General features: G+C 41.7%; 1 protein-coding gene and 1 long non-coding RNA gene across 2 annotated transcripts in view; one reads left to right on the top strand and one right to left on the bottom strand.

Moving 5' to 3' along the window:
- LOC120638644 overlaps positions 1-16014 on the top strand; it is a 16173-nt gene extending 159 nt beyond the window's left edge. Inside the window, exons 2-5 of the long non-coding RNA XR_005660411.1 lie at positions 1720-1778; positions 4949-5014; positions 8932-9013; positions 15820-16014. This is a non-coding gene — a long non-coding RNA (uncharacterized LOC120638644). The remainder of the gene's footprint in view (positions 1-1719; positions 1779-4948; positions 5015-8931; positions 9014-15819) is intronic.
- CEP41 (centrosomal protein 41) overlaps positions 1-19028 on the bottom strand; it is a 26046-nt gene extending 7018 nt beyond the window's left edge. Inside the window, exons 1-6 of the mRNA XM_001511256.6 lie at positions 18941-19028; positions 14205-14268; positions 6690-6737; positions 2166-2227; positions 1357-1426; positions 105-249 (exon numbers count right to left, since the gene is read on the bottom strand). Of these exons, the coding sequence (XP_001511306.1) occupies positions 105-249; positions 1357-1426; positions 2166-2227; positions 6690-6737; positions 14205-14268; positions 18941-18976 (425 nt within the window). The 5' untranslated portion in view covers positions 18977-19028. The remainder of the gene's footprint in view (positions 1-104; positions 250-1356; positions 1427-2165; positions 2228-6689; positions 6738-14204; positions 14269-18940) is intronic.
- Positions 19029-19374: the final 346 nt, after the last annotated feature.

Genomic DNA, 19374 nt, shown 5'->3' on the forward strand with positions numbered 1-19374 from the left:
ACATTCATCCTCAGGTGTGTATGTTATATTACCTGTCTGGCAGGAGCGAGCCAACAATTTCAACTTTGAAAAAAACCCAAACCAACACAAAAAAAAGCAAGTACCTATGCAAAGTTGATCGATATGACTCCCCGCCTCCAGTGTTGTTTATGAATTGGATTGGGCTTGCAGGTTTCTCACTGGGGCTTCCTTTCCCATTGATCTTCCCTGTGATTTCAGCATCAGGGTCAGAAGCGGCAGGCTCACTATCTAAAAATTGAAATCTAAAATTATTAAATCATTACTGAGCAGATTCTTATTCTTTTCAGGAAAGATACACAGGACCAATGACAAATGAGATCTTACCACAATTCTTGTATTGTTCTAAATGTTCCAGACAACACAATCAGTTCTTACATAATGTGCATTTACACTCTGCGTTTAGGACAGAATGCTGTTAGAGAACTTTCTTCTGATGTGTGTCACAACGTGATGGCAGAAGAAAATTTTATGTGTAGGGCATAGCATTAGTTAAGGTGTAAGTAATATACATCTCATGAGTTTCCAGGTAATGGAAGGGGAGCATCAAAACCATAAACTCCGCATTATAGGAGGACTGAATGTAGTGTAGTACTCACAGGCTAAAATGTTTCACTTCATCAGTAACAGAATTTCTTTCCTTAGACACATGTATATTAAAAAAGATAGCTATGAGTTGCCATTTGCTCTGATGCTGCAAGCTTAATGTTAAATTAAAGGAAAACGAGTTGGTGCTTTTATCACCCAGGTTAAAATTGTAGGAGTCTCTATCTCGGACATCTAGTATTTGTTTGAGGAGACTTAAACATCTAGAATAGTATTTGTTCGAGGAGACTCCACTTCCATTTCAGTTAAAAATGCAGTTGTTTTTTTATTCTGGTAACATCTTCAGGTGAGCTCTACTTATCGAAAGATAATTCTGCCTCTTTCAGATAGCCCCTTCTCTCCCATGACAAACTAAAGATCTAGATGGAGGAATTGCACAGACCTATTATGCTGTAGCTACTACCTCTGCTAAAACACTTTGCTCTGAAAGCTGAAATCAAGTTACTAATCTTAACAACCATATTTATTGCCATTGAGCTCTTTGTTTAGCCACTAAAAGAAACACAGCAGACTTTAATTCTCTACTTATAACTCTTTTTGAGTGGGATTTGTCTCATATAAAGGGAGAGAGCATCTGGAGCTGGTCTAAGCATCCTTAACTGTAAAATCTGAGTGCATATTTTAAGAAAAGGAATCAACCATCATTCTAAATTGGGCATCCCATGTATCTGTGAAGGTAACAGGTCTCATCAGCCCTCAACTGCCCACCCGCTAAGCTCATTCTAGAATCACCTTCCAGCCTCTGAATTTCTTCAGTTGTGACTTCCAGTGTCTGATCAGACAGGGATGCAACTTGAATGACCTTTTTTTTGGGAGGGGGAAAAGAAAAAGGAAAAGCATGAAATTTCATCACCAGAATTCCCACCAACAATACTTTAGTGCCTGCTTTGTAGGAAGCACTACACTAGTCATCGTAAATGAATACTTGAATATTTTGGCCTTGATATTAGTGCTGCTAAATGGCAAGAGCAGAACCCAGGATTATGTTACTATTAGTACTCAATGTGCTCTTTATATAAGCATTTAGTACAGTGCTCTGCACATAGTAATTGCTCAGTAAATGCCACTGATGATAACTTGTCACTTTAATTCAAGGGTCTGAAAGTCCCATACTGACATGAGCTGACCATGCCTGACCACCAGCATCCTGTCAGGTAGGTTGTGAAAGAAGACCATTTTTACTTGATTTTTAGACAGGAGAATAAAGCTACAAGCAGAGAAAGTAATTTTCTTAAAATGACACTGTGAGCCATGGCACAGCTCGGATCAAGTACAGTAATTTTGCGCTCCAGAAATATTCAAGAAATGTTAAAATATGTGAACCTTGAATTCTGCAATTAAAAATCTCATGTACCTTTTTTTAGGAGAAAACAGACACCAAACCAAAAACCAGATGAATCTGTCCTCTAATATACTTGACAGTACAGCAAAAATATGTTTTTTTAACATCCATCATAAAGCATTAGATTTTATCTCCAAATCTCAAACTAAATGTAGTCCAAATGAGAAACTCTAATCAAGTTTAAAATGATCAAACTTACCAACTGGGCAAAAGTCGTAACTTTTAGTCTCTTAAAAAGCTCATCTTTTTTGTATCTATAATCTAAAAAAAAAAGGAAAGAACAAATATATTTCCACATTTATGATGCTTTCTGGTAGTAAGCGATTCTTTGTAGATATCAAGCTGCTGTTAAGGAGGATTAGTTAAAGCACCAGAGAAAACTCAGACGTTAAGGGGTGAACTGAGTGAACTAAACAAGTCCTCTTCGCAAACTCTACTAGAGATATTAGGTTTAGTAAAGCTGATGCACAAAATCAGGCCATCCCACAGCTATGATAGGTACATTCTACTTTCTCCTTATCGGTTTCTCTAGTTTCTAATCCCACTACATCTTTTGCCGTAGTGCTCGTTAAAATACCTTCTAGTCTTATTTGGAACAAAATGCTATATCATTATTGCTCAATGACCATGACAGAAATCAACAGCAAGTCAAAACTCAAGTCAGTCAATCGTATTTACTGAGCGCTTAGTGGGCACAAAGCACTCTACTATGCTCTTTGGAGAGTGCAATGTAATAGTAAACAGACATATTCCCTGCCCACAATGAGCTTACAACCTCAATTTGGCACTCCTGCACTTAACTGTTTATTAATTGCTTGGTCGTATTAATCAAGCCTATACTAACATTGCTTAAACTCACCCATTGCAATCACTTTTCTACAGCCTATTCCACTTCTGTACATGTCAGTAGGTCTAATACGATTTGCTTCTACAGGGTCTTTTCTAAAAGGTCCCTTTGAAAATGTTCCAATTCTGAACACTTAGAAGGATTTTCTACCCTGGCAATGACAACTCCCTATGTAAACACTCCCTAAAGAGGAATAAAGCTCTGAGTGAGCAACTGCTATTGCCTGCAGCCTATAACTGGTTCATAAATCCCCAACTCCTATTTACAAAGGGAAGATTGAAGATTATTTACCTGGCGTCACTAAGCCTCTCCCAAGAGGGTTTTATGATTCTGAAAAACTAGCACAGATTGTGGTAAATTAGCTCTCGTTTACTGAAATGCACAGTTAGAATATATACCTCAGGTTGGCCCCAAATGGCACATGGCCAGGAAATACATTCTCTCAATAAGGAGCCTTCTGAGAACACGTTAATACTATTTCTTGACCTAGACACTATCATGCCCCTGTTCCAAAACATCTTAAGGGACCAACTGCTCCAAAAGCAGATGTCACTCAAGGAGTTCAGGGAACCATTTAATAGGTGCAGCTTCTGCCCTCTTGAAGCAACAAGGCTAACACAATCCACGATGCAATCAAAATCCCAAAGCTGTTAGAGTAACTGGTCCAGAAGGCTCTGCATGTATCTCAAAAGCAGCTTAAAAATGCCCTTTACCAACACAAGTTTTTCAAGTTACACATATTTCGTGTGAAAAACTTAATTGGTTTAAAAGCCATTATGGTTCAATACATACATCAACCTAGAAAAACCAGAGTCAACGGTTTTCAGTCAGGCAAGAAACATTCACTCTCTTAGTAACTCTCTGTTAGAATGGGTTTTACTGCATTATACGCTTCTTTCAATGATCTTCATAATTCAAATCTGAAGAATATAAATTAAAATTTCCAAATTAAATCATGATCATTTATAAAAATATAGAAGCTCCAGAAGAAAATTAAAATCTTTTCATCAGCCCAAAGATCCTGAAACAAAAATCACGTCACCTTATTTTAAGCGCCGATCTACGTACCTGGTTCCGGTTTGGAAGGACACCTGCCATTTGGACTTTCCGACATTATCACTCACAGGTTTACAATTAAGCTCAAATAAAAATTAAGATAGAATTGAACCTGTTAAATTTTAAAGGATTATTTGGAAAGCTTTAATACTCTGCCTTCCAAGAGTGAAAGGAGCTTTAAAAATGGACCGGCGGGTGCTAGGGCTTCTCTGAAAACTATGCTCTGAAGGATGAATACTCTCAGTTTCAGATATCCTTATCAAGTTCTGATTTTCCAGTAGGTTCGTGGTTCTGTATCTGCCTCTCTTAAATTACAGAGGGGACAGAGAATTAACTGTCCAGGGCATTTTCGTACTGTGTCCAACTGGTGTCATCTATCCATGAGAAATCAAGGAGAGGTTTTGTAAATAGTCAATAGACACAAAGTGCTTCTTCTATCCAGATTCAGACGAAGGTACATTCAGTTGACAAAGTGTCTACTGTGCTGTAGGAGCTCAGTTTAAGTAAGTTATTAGCCATGGGAAACTAGACCCCGAGTGTGAGGCTTAAATCAAAGGGAGCAACAGAACCAGGTTTGTGGGAGATACCGACAAAGACATGGCATCTAGAGGATTTGGAGACAAGGGATTAGTACAAAGTGGTGTGAAACAAGGTCCCAGTCTCCTCCCTTCCTTCTCAAATGAAAACCTACAACTCCAAAGGGGGAAAGCGAAGGGAGCCCCTTTGGAGGCTCGGTCCTAAAAACAGAATATAAAGTAATCGTAGTCAGGCAATCAGGACAAAGGTGGTGAAAAAAGGCTATATTCACCTCCTGTTTTAGAAACCTCATAATTTTGAAGGGGGAAAAATGAACATGTATCTTCAAGTACATAACTCCCAAGGCATTTCTTTTGGAAAAGTAACTCCATCTAATTTTGGAGGGGGGCTAAAGGAGTATAGTACCCTCACATTTATATATTATAAAATATGATCTTACCCATGAGTGAATTCATCTTGACAAGAATTTAAATTTCCATGAAGAAAAATGTTTGATGTGGATTAAAACTTTTTTTTTTCCCTCCAACTCTTTATTGGGCTAGTGCAAGAGGACCAGAGACTGAATCAGACTTCAAACAGAAATGGAAGCTGACCAGACTAGTTCTATGGTCTGTGCAACAACAATGAATGGGGGCGGGGGGTTGAGTAAAATACATTTTTTTTTATGGCTTCATAATCGAAGATATTTTTAAGGAATTCCTAAAAATACTGTCTGAACAATAATTCACAAAAGTTGATTTAGGATCTGGAGAAGAGTAAACCAAAACTTAGTTTACTGCACCCATTATGAAGCAAGAAAAAAGAAAAGTGTGGATCACTAAAAGTTCAGGAAGGACTGAAAAAAATTTAGCAACAACAAAAAAGTTCAGGCTGAGTTTGATACAATTTAGGTTTTGTGAGAATGAAAACTACAAGCCTGAAAATTTCCAGTGTCCATGTCCTCTATTTTTATGACAGTATTAGATAACCAGAAGACACTGTACGTTTATCTTATCTGTTTACCCTCCCACTCCCTCAAAAACACTACTGTTATCTTTACTTTGTATACACTGAAGAACAAAATCAAAACAAAACTTCTTTCAATTAAGTGGTTTATAATTGGGCATTTGGGGGCATATTGCTGCTGTTTTTTCTTCCAAGAAAAAGAACCTAAAAATTGAGCCCAGATCTAAACAACTCTTAAAAAACCTGAATGGGTATCATTTCCAAGACCTTTCCCTTATTAACTTAAAAAAATTGTTTTCTCTGCAGTGCAGAGTGGAATCTGCTTGATTTCATGCAAAGGCATTTTACCTCCTTTTGTAAGATTTGTCAGAACAGAGAAGCAGCGGGGCCTAATGGAAATTCATTCATTCACTCATTCAATAGTATTTATTGAGCGCTGTACTAAGCACTTGGAATGTACAATTCGGCAACAGATAGACACCATCCCTCCCCAATAACGGGCTCACAGTCTAATGGGGGAGACAGCAAAGCAAAACAGAACAAAACAAGACATCATCATCAAGATAAACAGAATCAAAGAGATATATACCTTATTAACAAAATAAATAGGGTAATAAATATATATACAAAGAGAGCATGGGCCTGGGAGTCAGAGCACCTGGATTCTAATCCACGCTCTACCACTTGCCTGCTGTGTGACCTTAGGCAAGGCACTTAACTTCTCTATGCCTCAGTTTCCTCATCTTTGAAATGGGGATTAAATCCTACTCCTTCCTATATAGGCTGTAAGCCCCATTTGGGACAGGGACTGTGTCCAACATGATAAGCACCATAAAAAAAGAACAATAGACAATCCAATCTCAATTTGGTTTTCAACATTCAAAGCCCTTTCAAACGTGGTCTTGGACTTGCTATTGCCGACTTAACTTAAAACTTCCTCCCTGCTAGGAGGAGCCTGAGCTACAATTGCCCAGGTCAGACCTGAGGGAAGACCTCCCAGAGCCTTCACCTCACATCACCCCATGTCAAGCATAGCAACTCTTTTCCCAAAATACCTTATCTGATACCTTAACCTAGGCCCTCCCCTTGTTAGCTGCCCAGAACACATAAATCAATAATCAATCATATTTATTGAGCACTTACTATGTACACAGCACTGTACTAAGTGCTTGGGAGAGTGTAACTTAACAGACTTGGTAGACACATTCCTTACCCACAACAAGTTTACAGCTTAGAGGGGGAAGCAGATATTAATAGAAATAAATTACAGATATATGCACTTTGGTAACTTGGGGGAGAAAAACATTCAGAAAGTCCCAAATCTGCAAAATCACTCACTTCTTTTGATCTCTTCCAGTTTCTCAATGTATTTGGTCATACTGTTACCTAGGAAAGAAAGTAAAAATGAATTAGGGGAAGCAGTGTGGCCTGCTGGAAAGAGCAGGCCCTAGAAGTCAAAGGACTTGGGTTCTAATCCTGGCTCTACCACTGCTGGGTGTCACTTAATTTCTCTGTTCCCTCATCTGCAAAATGGAGATTCAAAACCTGTCCTCCCTCGTACTTTGACTGTGAGTCCCATCTGGGACCTGATTATCTTGTATCTATCCCAGTGCTGATTAAAATGCTTGGCACATAGTAAGCACTTAAATACAATTATTTCCTTTTTAAAAAATGGAAGGAAGTTAATGATATTGGGGGATGGATAATGTCTTCTCCCATCTTCCCCAATCATCAGTGGAGCCCTGGACAGTAGGCACATTTTCCAAAAGAAATAAGCATAGGTATTTTCCCTATAATCTTAAAACTCTAGAATCAGATTCAAAATGACACAGCCTAGCCAGAGGTTAGACAAATGACATATATTCCAGCGCTTCTTTAGTAGGAATCAAAGGGCAAGTTTCCAACTGTACACTCATTTTCTGGAATTAGGTATTAGGCTACTGGGAAAAAAGAACATTCTTTGAATACCGAAAGCAGGGGTATGAAGAGAAAGTGACGAGATTCTGGGTCTACGTTACGTGACCATCATGACAGCCCTCCCTGGCCCTTTACTTTGCACGATTACCACCCAAAGCTGAGGGCCAGGAACTGCGTGCTCCCATTGAAGGTAGGCCAAACATCTCTGCTAAACATCTGATCCTTGGATCTGAGTGTGGGAAAATTTTAGAACATTAAAACTTGGACAGGTCCACTCTCCTCTATGAGAAGAGTAGTCACAAATGAACTACGTCTCAGCTCTCAAGACAGGCTCTTAAAAAACCCAAAACACTACATAGTCTTGGCTCTTGGGGATGGAACAGAGGGGAGAGCCTTTTTTGGCTTATTCCCACTGGATTAAATAAGGGAAAATCTTTAATTTGGGGGTTAAGGAGGTTCTTTTAGCAGGCAGACCAAGCATGACAGAGAAAACATTCCTTTACAAGATTGGTTATTTAGAGTAATAAAAATAGTAATAGCAATAATAATAAAAAGAATTAGAAATTGCTCTTAACTTCTTTGGAATCCTTTCTCTGAAGACCAGGGGCTGCATTACAAAAGGAAAAATAGCAGCATTTTGGAACATTTTTCATTAATATTTTGTATTAGGAGGTTATTTTATGTGCACCTGATATTCCACATGGCAGGCATGGGATTTCAGTCATTTGCCCTGAGTTCAACTCCCCCAGTTCCAACCTATCTTCAAAATCAAAATCCAGACCAGAGCAAAGCAGCCAATCTACAGAGCCTTAGAGATCTATGTCAGTTCTGGATCATCCCTGGAAGGTTGGATGCACCTTAAAGAAGGCTACAGACCAGGGCTAAACTGCCCTCTTTGAGAAGCCCTAGAATGATCCCAAACCCTCAAATCAACTTGGTGTCCTTGAATCCTTCGCCCAGGAATGACTTATGGGCTGGGCCAGGCCTCCTGAGGTTAATCCAGGTAAAAAGAGCCCTTTCCTGTCAAACCTACTCCAGGAGAAAGCTGGAACTACAAGTCAAACTTGTAGAGTGTGAGGACTGCAGTGAAAACGGTCGATTCCCACAATTTAGTCCCAAGTTTTGATCTTGTCCAAGTACTTTCAGCCAGTTATTAGCTGTATCTCCTATTACCCAGTCCCACAACCTGCCCACCTAGGGTGCTACAGTTATCCTTCTTTTACTTGGATTGTCACCTCAATTTAATGGGAAATTGAGGCATGGAAAGGCTACGTGACAAGTCCTCCTTTACCCAGCGGCAGAGCCAAAATTAGAACTGAGTTTCTAATCCAACCCATTAAAATGCTATACCTTTCTAGTTTCACAAGTCTCCTTGGGTAAACATTCAAATGCTTTGCAACTATGATCCCACTAGTCTGCATGAATATCTGTGTGCTGGGCACTGACAGTGTTACCTTAATATCATCAAAGGTGGGAAGGGAGGGATGTCCATTCTGAGTTCTGCGTCCCAATGGCTCAAGCACACAAGGAAAACAAGAGCCAACTAAATTATGTAGGAGTTTTCTTTATTATTCAACATGCACAGCATTAAGTATTTATATAACACTTTGGAATGCAAAAGCATTCAATCCTAATTTTCACTGTGTTTCTTTTTATTAATCAGAGACATTTACAGAACACTTACTATTCTGGAAGGTGTTTTTACAGTCATTTATATGAACTACTCCCCACAACAACCCTGTGAGGTAGGTTACCGTTGTTTCTTCTGTTTCGAAGCGGAGGGAGGAGAGAAGGGTAACCAAAGCAGAGAAGTGAGCAATGTTTGGAGCTGTATATTTTATTGGCAAAAACAGCAACCCAAGTCCAGGAACCAGGGTCCTGAGGTCTGGAACTCTACCCACTACCTGAATGACAAGCCACATTACCATCTGAAATTTTTCCTTGTCCAGTCATTCTTTAAAGGAACTGGAAGCATTTTGGAACTCAAGAAGGTTAAACCACACAGAAGGAACAGAAAAAAGGCCAAAGAGATAGACTCCTTCATTCGATCTTTTCCACCCTTGATTTTCCTATAACTTCACTGATTTCATTGACATCTGACCTTAAGACAAGCAGCCAAAACATGCGGCCCCAAACAGTGTAGTCCATCTTGGGGAAATCAGTGATTAAAAACCGTTTATTGCTTTGAGTAAACACTGCATAGAAAAATACAATCAAATACCCTGGAGACAGCTCTCAGTGACTTAAGGTAATGCAAGGATGAGTGGTTCTCCTTGGTCCAATTGCAGTGAGTTATATTCAAAAAAGCAAGCCAGTGGTGGGAAAGTGAATTGAGTGTGAGTCCTAAATGAATATGTGGGATGTATAAGCAGAAGTATATGTGGGAGCATTAGCAGAGATAAAGGAAAAGATGGAATGAAGACTAGAGGAGCAGAAAGCGGATGCCTAGATTAAGGTGTGGAAATAGCAGAAGAAACATGAAATATGAATAAATGGGGTTCTAGGCAGAAAGAAGATGCCAGAGGCCAAGTGGAGAAAGCATGTATAATTTGAAGAAGCAGTGCAGTCTCGACTAGATTAATCAATCTGTATTTGAGCGTTTACAGTACGCAGAGCTCTGTACAAACTGCTTGGGAGAGAACAACAAAGTTGGCAGACACATTCCCTCCCCAAATTGATCTTACAGTCTAGATAGATGAGACAAAAGTAAAAATGAAAAGAAGCAATGAAGGGAAAGGCCTACTGTTTGGAATGAGTGAATCACCTGTAGGGTTAAGGAAGTGAGGGAAAGCAGAGTTAGGGAGACAGATCCAACTGAAGACCTGGTCTGACAATGTTGGGTTGTGTATAATAATAATAATAATAATGTTGGTATTTGTTAAGCGCTTACTATGTGCCGAGCACTGTTCTAAGCGCTGGGGTAGACATAGGGGAATCAGGTTGTCCCACGTGGGGCTCACAGTCTTAATCCCCATTTTACAGATGAGGGAACTGAGGCACAGAGAAGTTAAGTGACTCGCCCACTGTCACACAGCCGACAAGTGGCAGAGCTGGGATTCGAACTCATGAGCCCTGACTCCAAAGCCCGTGCTCTTTCCACTGAGCCACGCTGCTTCTCTAAAGTGTATCTAAAGTGTGTTTGCGGGGCAAGGGAAAATTTGGGAGTTTTGTGAATTTTGGAATTTCAGAACAAGTCAGTTTGAGTTCAGCTATATAACTTGAGAAGAGGACTTCACTCTTTGAAGAACTGAATATAACTGAATATTTATCTATTTAGCAATGCTCTGGCCTTTGGCTTAGTTCTACTATCTTGACTGTGGGCTTTTATTAGGTCCATCGAGCGGATTCTCAACTGGGCATCACTACACGCTTTGGCCACAGGTAGAGATCATTAAAAGTTATACAAGAAAAGGTAGCACTTGTGAACTTAGAAATTGCTTCCACTTAAAACTCAGAAGTTATTTTAAAATCTCTGAATTCAAGACTACCAAAAAGAATGACATAAAATGACTTTACAATGCTTATTAGGAATGAGAACATTGGAGTACATTGATGAGTTTAGATTTCATTTTAAGAAACAGCAAAATATCATGCTATCAAAAATAAGAATAAGAAGAAATGTAATTGCCACTGGGCTAGGGTTGTTTTTTTTTTTAATTGAGTAGAGGAATAAAGGTATGTTTCCTTCAAAAGTTAGTGAAACTCTTGGTAAAGAAAAAGGTCAGATTAAAGAATTTAGGATAAATCTTAAAGAACAGTAGTAGGAGAACACCTACTGGTTAAGCAGCGTGGCTTAGTAGAAAGAGCATGGGTTTGGGAGTCAGAGATCATGGGTTCTAATCCAAGCTCCGCCATTTGTCAACTGTGTGACTTTGGGCAAATCATTTCCCTGTGCCTCCATTACCTCATCTGTAAAATGGGGATTAAGCCTGTGAGCCCCACGTGGGACATCTTGATTATATCTACCCCAGGGTTTAGAACAGTGCTTGGCACATAGTAAGTGCTTAACAAATACCATCATTATTATGGAAAGAGCCTGGGCTTGGGGGAGGTCATGGGTTCGAATCCCAGCTCTGCCACTTGTCAGCTGTGTGACTGTGGGCAAGTCACTTCACTTCTCTGTGCCTCAGTTACCTCATCTATAAAATGGGGATTAAGACTGTAAGCCTTATGTGGGATAACCTGATTCCCTTGTGTCTACCCCAGCACTTAGAACAGTGCTCTGCACATAGTAAGCGCTTAACAAATACCAACATTATTATTATTATATTATTGTAATGTCCTGTACTAAGCATTTGGGAAAGTACAGGCCCAGAAAACAGGTTTCCTGCCCACAGCTATTTTGCCCACAAGGAATTGACTCTCTAGTGGGAGAGACAGCCCTAAGAGAATATTTACAAACAATGGAAACAGAATAAATAATTGACTGTTCAACTGAATATACATAAAATCAATAGCATTTATTGAGCACTGCGTGTGGAGCACTTTACTAAGTACTAGGGAAAGTAAAATAAAATTAGTATTCCTGGACCCCCATCTTCAAGGAACTCAACCTAAGAGCACTCACAACCTAAGAGCTGAAGATGGATATAAATGAAAATATAAGTGCTAGAGGTGGCCGCTGGCTTGATGAAAGAGGTGAAATTTTAGGAAGGCTTTAAAGATAAGGCAAGCTGTGGTCTGAAGGATTTGGGGAGCAAGGGGATGGGTTTCTGAAAACAACAGCTATGGGGCCTGGTGGAAAGAGTACGTGCCTTGGAGTCAGAGGTCCTGGATTTTAATCCTGGCTCTGCTACCTGCTTGCTGCCTGACCTTAGGCAAGTCACTTAACTTCTCTATGCCTCAGTTTCCTCAATTGTAAAATGGTGATTCAATACCCATTCTCCCTCCCTCTAAGACTGAGCTCTGGGTGGGACCTGAACTATGTCTGATCTGTTTACATTACAGAGTAAGCACTTAAATACCACAGTAAAATAAATAAAAATACAACAGCAGCCCTCAAGTGATAGGAATTGAATGGTGTGTAAGCTCTCTGTGGGCAAGGAATGTGTCTATTTATTATTATACTGTACTCTCCCAAGCACTTAGTTCAGTGCTTTGCACACAGTAAGCACTCAATAAATACAACTGAATGAATGAAATGTGAATGTTCCACAAACTCACTGCCCTTTGAACATCCCTATTCAATGAAAAGGCACTTAAACAGCTCTTTTACTCTTATTCTCTAGAAATGTGCTGATGAACATATTTTGTAGTGTTGTATTGTAGGTGCTTACCACCCAAAATTGTATTTTCCAGAACAGAGAAGCTTACTGGCAGTTCTGAGGGAGACAGGTGATAAAGGAGTGTGTGTAGGAAGTAATTATGGTGGGAATGAGGGAAGACATCTTGGCACGGTTGGAAATTACGTAGACCTGAGGAAAATCACTTCACTTCTGTGCTTCAATTTCCCACTTCCCCGAAGTGTTAATGAAGCGTTTCACCTAGTTGTCACCCAGAGATGTTGTGAAGACTATTTGCAAAGCACTTTGAGTTCACTTTGAATTAAGGCACTGAGATATGATTTATATAGAGAGGCCATTCAAGACCGGCAAATCTTGTTATGATCTGAGGTTGAATATATTAAGTAGATGGGAAAGGAGGATTGATTAAAGAGAGAATGTACTAGAGATTTGGAAATATACCATTCTTGTGTGGGAGGGGAGGAGTTTCTCCATTTTTACCACAGTTCACGAGATACAATTGCAATGCTTCCAATGAATGAACAACATTGATTTTTGTATCCACCAAGTCTCTTGGAGGCTGCTCATCTGGATAGTCTTCAGTTTTTCCAAGGAGCTCCCTAAACCTTACAGAGAAACTTAATAAGAGCATGAAGCATCTTTACAAATGCCACAGAGCTGAAAGAAACCTAACCCTTGAATAACAGACCATTTTGAAAAATGGAATGAATACGGCCCCCTTAAGTGAAGAAACATGTTCAGTGGAGCACAAGTATAGAAGTTGGGATCCTGAGACTTATCCCCAAATCTGCAATTTGCATCTGGAACTGAATATCTTTGTGCCTCATTTTCTATATCTGTAGATAATGATTTTCTATATCTGTAGAGAAGCAGCGTGGCTCAGTGGAAAGAGCATGGGCTTGGGAGTCAAGGTTCATGGGTTCGAATCCCAGCTCTGCCATGTCAGCTGTGTGACTGTGGGGCAAGTCATTTAACTTCTCTGTGCCTCAGTTACCTCATCTGTAAAATGGGGATTGACTGTGAGCCTCATGTGGGACAACCTGATTACCCTGTATCTACCCCAGCGCTTAGAACAGTGCTCTGCACATAGTAAGTGCTTAACAAATACCAACATTATTATTATTATTATAATGGAGGTAACTGTGAACCCTGTCCTGTGAGGAGATGAGTAAGTCTGGGGCCTAGTGGACAAAGCACGGGCCTGGGAGTCAGAAGGACCTGGGTTCTAGTCCTGGCTCTGCCACTTGTCTGCCGTGTGACCTTGGGCAAGCCACTTAACTTCTCCAGGACTCAATTACCTCATCTTTAATACGGAGGTAAAGACTGTGGGACATGTGGGACTCGGAAGGTTTCCGAACTAATTAGCTTGTATCTACTCCAGCGCTGCTGAGTATAGTGCCTGGCACCTAGCAAGCGCTTAACAAATACCGTAAAAAAATTTTAAAAAAAGGTAAATCTCAAGTGTTCCTGACCATCTGAAAAGTAGTTTATGAAGAGAAGGAATCCTCCCTCCTCCCACCTCTAAGCATCAAGGAGGGTGGATTACAGGCCAGAGGGTGTCCGGAAACTCCAACTGGCAAACCAGATTCATAACCTCGGAATGAGGCTCTTGCCAATGATTAGCTGGAAAGAAATTTATCTGAATTCACCCATGACCAGCTGACTCTTAGCCAAAGCTCTCATCCCTACTCACCAGTGTCGAGCCTAGACTTGATATGCTGATACCTTGGGTTTTGTGGAATCCTTTTTGTCAGATACTGGAAGACAAGAAAAGCCATGTTAGGAGGGCTAACCTGGGTTGGTGAGGTGTTGGAAGAAGCCAATCCACCTTCCCACCACACCCCGTAAAAGCCAATGACCCTGAAATCTGCCAAGTATTAACAGAGGCCCCAAACAGGTCTCATTCTTTTTTTAAAAGTGTTGAAAGATATTCTAAAAAAAAAGTAAAATGAAGATAAAAGTAAGCAACTATGAAGGAGAGGCAGAGTAGACAAAAGAGGATTCTTGAAGTCTATATCCTAGATTCTGTCACTTGTCCAACAGTAAGTTAATTTTGAATTTTAGTTTTAACTCTCCCTACTTAAAACCGTTTACTTGAGATGGAATAGGAGCATCACTGGGCTAAGGAATTTTTTTAAAATTTTATGTGTTTCGAATCATTTTGTATTTTTCTGAACTGTTAGACTGGAAGTCTTTGGGAAAGAGGGTCCTTCCACCTACGTAGCATAGAGCATAGTTCTAAATTTGAGATTTCTGGCCTTGAGCCAAGGTTGAGTCAAATCAGTAAAGACTACTGATGAATCAATCAATGATATTTATTGAGCACTTACTGTTTTCAGAGCACTGTGCTAAGTAAGCACTTGGGAGAGTACAGTACAAGAGAGTTAGTAGACACATTCCTTGCCCACAGTGAGCTTGCAATCTAGAATAATTATGCTCTCTGCCTACAAGGGAACTCTGACAATACTGTAGGGACATGAACGTATGTCACTTGATGACTCAAAGTCTCATTTCCACAAATGAAATGTGAGACCTTTTTAATATCTGCAAGGTGTTTTGAGGCCCAGCAGTCAAAAGACTACAACCACAGAAAAGAGGCAACAAAATTTCAGAAACAGTACATGCATATGCATCTGGTGAAGTTCAAGGGAAAAATGAACTATTTTACAGTCAACACAAGTGACCAAACATTATAAAAAATATTTTTCTCAAATCTCATTCCTGTCTGAAAATAATCAAGGGATAAACAGAATCACTTGTGGAAGAATGGTGACCACTGTATTAGAGGATTCTGCAGACATCACAGACAACAAAGTGTGGCTTGAGTAGTAGAGTGTAGTGAATACATCAAGAGGGAGAAATAGTTTATACACTTGACAAACTGTACTATCATTTAAAATTGAGAACAAATAGAACATCAGGAGACCATCTAATAAGGAGGTTTAAAAACATTCAATATACCATGCCCATGTCTACAATCCTTACCCAACATTCAATTACCAGTGTACTTCTCTTGACTGACAGCTTCTCTCTCCTCTTCACTATCTGTCATTCTTAAAAGCCAATGAACCACCCCTTTTTGCTTTTAATGCTCCCTTCTATTGACCACAATCTGAGAACTATTTTTGCTTTATATTAACTAAAGTATCACATTGGTGACAGCTGTTATTAAACCCCCTTGTTTATAATTTCTGCCTTTTTTTTTTCCGGGCGGTGGGGGAGGAAGGGAGAAGGGAACACATTGCATCAGTGCCCCTGTTTCTCCTGAGGGTTTCTCAAGTAAACCAACTTTTTTTTTTTTTTTTAAGGACAGAGGACAAGGATGTGGCTTCAAGGAGGGCGATTTACTGAATCACAATGGATATAATTGTGGACAAGCACTTAGTATAGTGCTCTGCACAGTAAGTGCTCAAAAAGTACCAATGATTTGTCGGACACCTCAACGCTAACACATAACCAGGTCTTTTTTTCATTACATTAATGAAATTGAGATTTTCACTTAATATAAGCCCATCATAATTTATTCTTTTTAACTCATCCCCATTTTATACTCTGTTTTCTACTGACATACCGATAGGGACATCAGCCACAAAGACATTTAGCCCGTGAGCCCCACGGAGGACAGGGACTATATCCAACCTGCTAAACTTGTATCTACCCCAGCGTTTAGAACAATGCTTGACACATAGGAAGTGCTTAACAAATACCATTTTTCAAAACGATAAGGCTACCTAGTGATTAATTTAACTCATGCCCCATCTTGTCCCGTTTTCTGTTTCTTACGGGCACTGGAGCTACTGATGGGGACACGATGTGGGACAGGGACCGAGTCCGCTCTGATAAGGCTGTATCTAGACCAATGGTTGAAAGAGTGCTTGACACATAGTAAGTGCTTAACAAATACCATTCAAAAAAAAGATCAGGGTACCCAGTGACCAATTTAAAGTCATCTTGCACACCAAATGGTTTTTCCAACAGCCCTGCCGGTGTCCCCTACTCAAGCAGGGAAGAGAGCAGATGGAGAATTGAGAATCTGATTCTCGGGGCGCATCTAACTTCCCCATCACTTTGTCCACAGCACTTTACAAATCTTTCCCTTTCTCATTTCCGCTTAGGGGTTTTTACAAATACACTTTTCTCTCCTTTGAGGCTCTTCCCATCCCTGCCCCTTCTTCCTTTTTCTATAGTATTGATGAAGATGGCCTCATTTCTGTTTAGGGTTGTTTTTTTTTTTTAAATAACTAAGACACTTAGAGAAGCAGCGTGGCTTAGTGGCAAGACCCCGGGCTTGGGAGTCAGGGGTTGTGGGTTCTAATCCCGACTCTGCCGCTTGTCAGCTGTGTGACTCTGGGCAAGTCACTTCACTTCTCTGTGCCTCAGTGACCTCATCTGTAAAGTCATTGTCTGTCCGTCTCCCCCGATTAGACTGTAAGCCCGTCAAACGGCAGGGACTGTCTCTATCTGTTGCCGACTTGTTCATCCCAAGCGCTTAGTACAGTGCTCTGCACATAGTAAGCGCTCAATAAATACTATTGAATGAATAAAGTGGGGATGAAAACTGTGACCCCCACATGGGACAACCTAATTACATTGTATCCCCCCGGCACTTAGAACAGTGCTTGGCACATTGTAAGCGCTTAAATATTATTTGAGGATCTTCCCATCCCTGCCCCTCTCGGCCCTTCTTCATTTTTCTAGAGTATTTCTTAAGCACCTATGAATCAGGAACTGAAATAGATACAACCTAATCAGACTGTCCATTCCAAGCGCTTAGTCTAGTGCTCTGCACACAGTAAGCGCCCAATAAATATGACTGAATGATTGGACCCCGTCCCTGTCCCAGCCGGGGCTCACAGTCCCATTCTACAGATGAGGTACCTGAGGCCCAGAGAAGTGACTCACCCAAGGTCACAGAGTAGAGAAGCGGCAGAGGCAGGATTAGAATCCAGGTCCTCCAGGCCCAAGCAGCTTGAGAGGCAGTGTGGCTCAATGGAAAGAGCCCAGCCTTGGGAGTCAGAAGTCATGGGTTCTAATCCCGGCCCTGCCACTTGTCGGGACTGTGACTGTGAGCAAGTCACTTCACTTCTCTGGGCCTCAGTGACCGCATCTGTAAAATGGGGATTAAAACTGTGGGCCCCACATGGGACAACCTGATGACCTTGTATTTCCCCCCCACCAGTGCTTAGAACAGTGCTTGGCACATAGTAAGCACTTAACAAAGGCCATCATCATGATTATTATTATCCTCTGGGCCTCAGTGACCTCATCTGTCAAATGGGGATGAAGATGGGGAGCCCCACGTGGGACAACCTGATGACCTTGTATCCCCCCCTTCGCTTAGAACAGTGCTTGGCACCTAGTAAGCATTTAACAAATGCCATCATTATTATTAGTACTCTCTGTGCCTCAGTGACCAAATGCCATCATCATTATCATTCTCTAGGCCTCAGTGACCTCATCTGTCAAATGGGGATGAAGAATGTGAGCCCCACATGGAACAACCTGATGGCTCTGTATCCACCCCAGTGCTTAGAACAGTGCTTGGCACCTAATAAGCGCTTAACAAATGCCATCATCATTATCATTATTATTATTCTCTGGGCCTCACTGACCTCATCTGTCAAATGGGGATGAAGACTGGGAGCCCCACGTGGGACAACCTGATGACCCTGGATCTCCCCCGGCGCTTAGAACAGTGCTTGGCACCTAGTAAGTGCTTAACAAAGGCCATCATTATTATTATTATTACTCTGCCTCAGTGACCGAATATCATCATCATCATTATTCTCTAGGCCTCAGTGACCTCATCTGTCAAATGGGGATGAAGACTGTGAACCCCACGTGGGACAACCTGATCACTCTGGATCTCCCCCAGCGCTTAGAACAGTGCTCGGCACCTAGTAAGCGCTTAACAAAGGCCATCATTATTATTATTACTCTGCCTCAGTGACCAAATATCATCATCATCAATATTCTCTAGGCCTCAGTGACCTCATCTGTCAAATGGGGACGAAGACTGGGAGCCCCACGTAGGCCCACCTCATCACCTTGTCTCCCCCCGCAGTGCTCGGCACCTAGTAAGCGCTTAACAAAGGCCGTCATTATTATGATTACTCTCTGTGCCTCAGTGACCAAATGCCATCACCATCATGATTATTCTCTAGGCCTCAGTGACCTCATCTGTCAAATGGGGATGAAGACTGGGAGCCCCACGTGGGACAACCTGATGACCCTGGATCTCCCCCAGCGCTTAGAACAGTGCCTGGCACCTAGTAAGCGCTTAACAAAGGCCATTTACTATGATTCTGTCGCCTCCCCCTTCGGGTCCCCCCAGTCAGTCAGGCAGTCCTTCCTGGGTGTGGCTCCCGGCGGGGTTGCCCTGCCCCGACCCGACCCGACCCGACCCGGCCCGGCCCGGCCCGTCCTCACCTCAGGGTCCCCGATGAGGCGTCGGCGGGCGGACATCTTCCCCTAACGGCCGCGGCTGAGGGCCGCCTCGGGCGCCCCCCAATAACCTCCCCCGTCATTGGCCGGCCGCCTCGCACGGACCAATCGGAGCGCCGCTTACTCCCGAGGGGGCGGGGCCCGCGCGCGCGCCGGCACAATGGTTACCCGGGGCAACGCCAGACGCCGGCCACGCCCTCCGGCCGCCCGCCATTCGGCCCGCAGCGCGGGCGGGGGAGGGAGGGAGGGACACCACATCCCTCCGAGGATCATGGTTATAATAATAATAATGTGGGTCTTTGTTTAGCGCTTACTCTGTGCACAGCACTGTTCTAAGCGCCGGGGTAGACACAGGGGAATCAGGTTGTCCCTCGTGGGGCTCCCGGTCTTCATCCCCATTTTCCAGATGAGGTCACTGA

The sequence above is a fragment of the Ornithorhynchus anatinus genome, chromosome 10 (genome assembly GCF_004115215.2).
Source record: "Ornithorhynchus anatinus isolate Pmale09 chromosome 10, mOrnAna1.pri.v4, whole genome shotgun sequence".
Lineage (NCBI taxonomy): Eukaryota > Metazoa > Chordata > Mammalia > Monotremata > Ornithorhynchidae > Ornithorhynchus > Ornithorhynchus anatinus.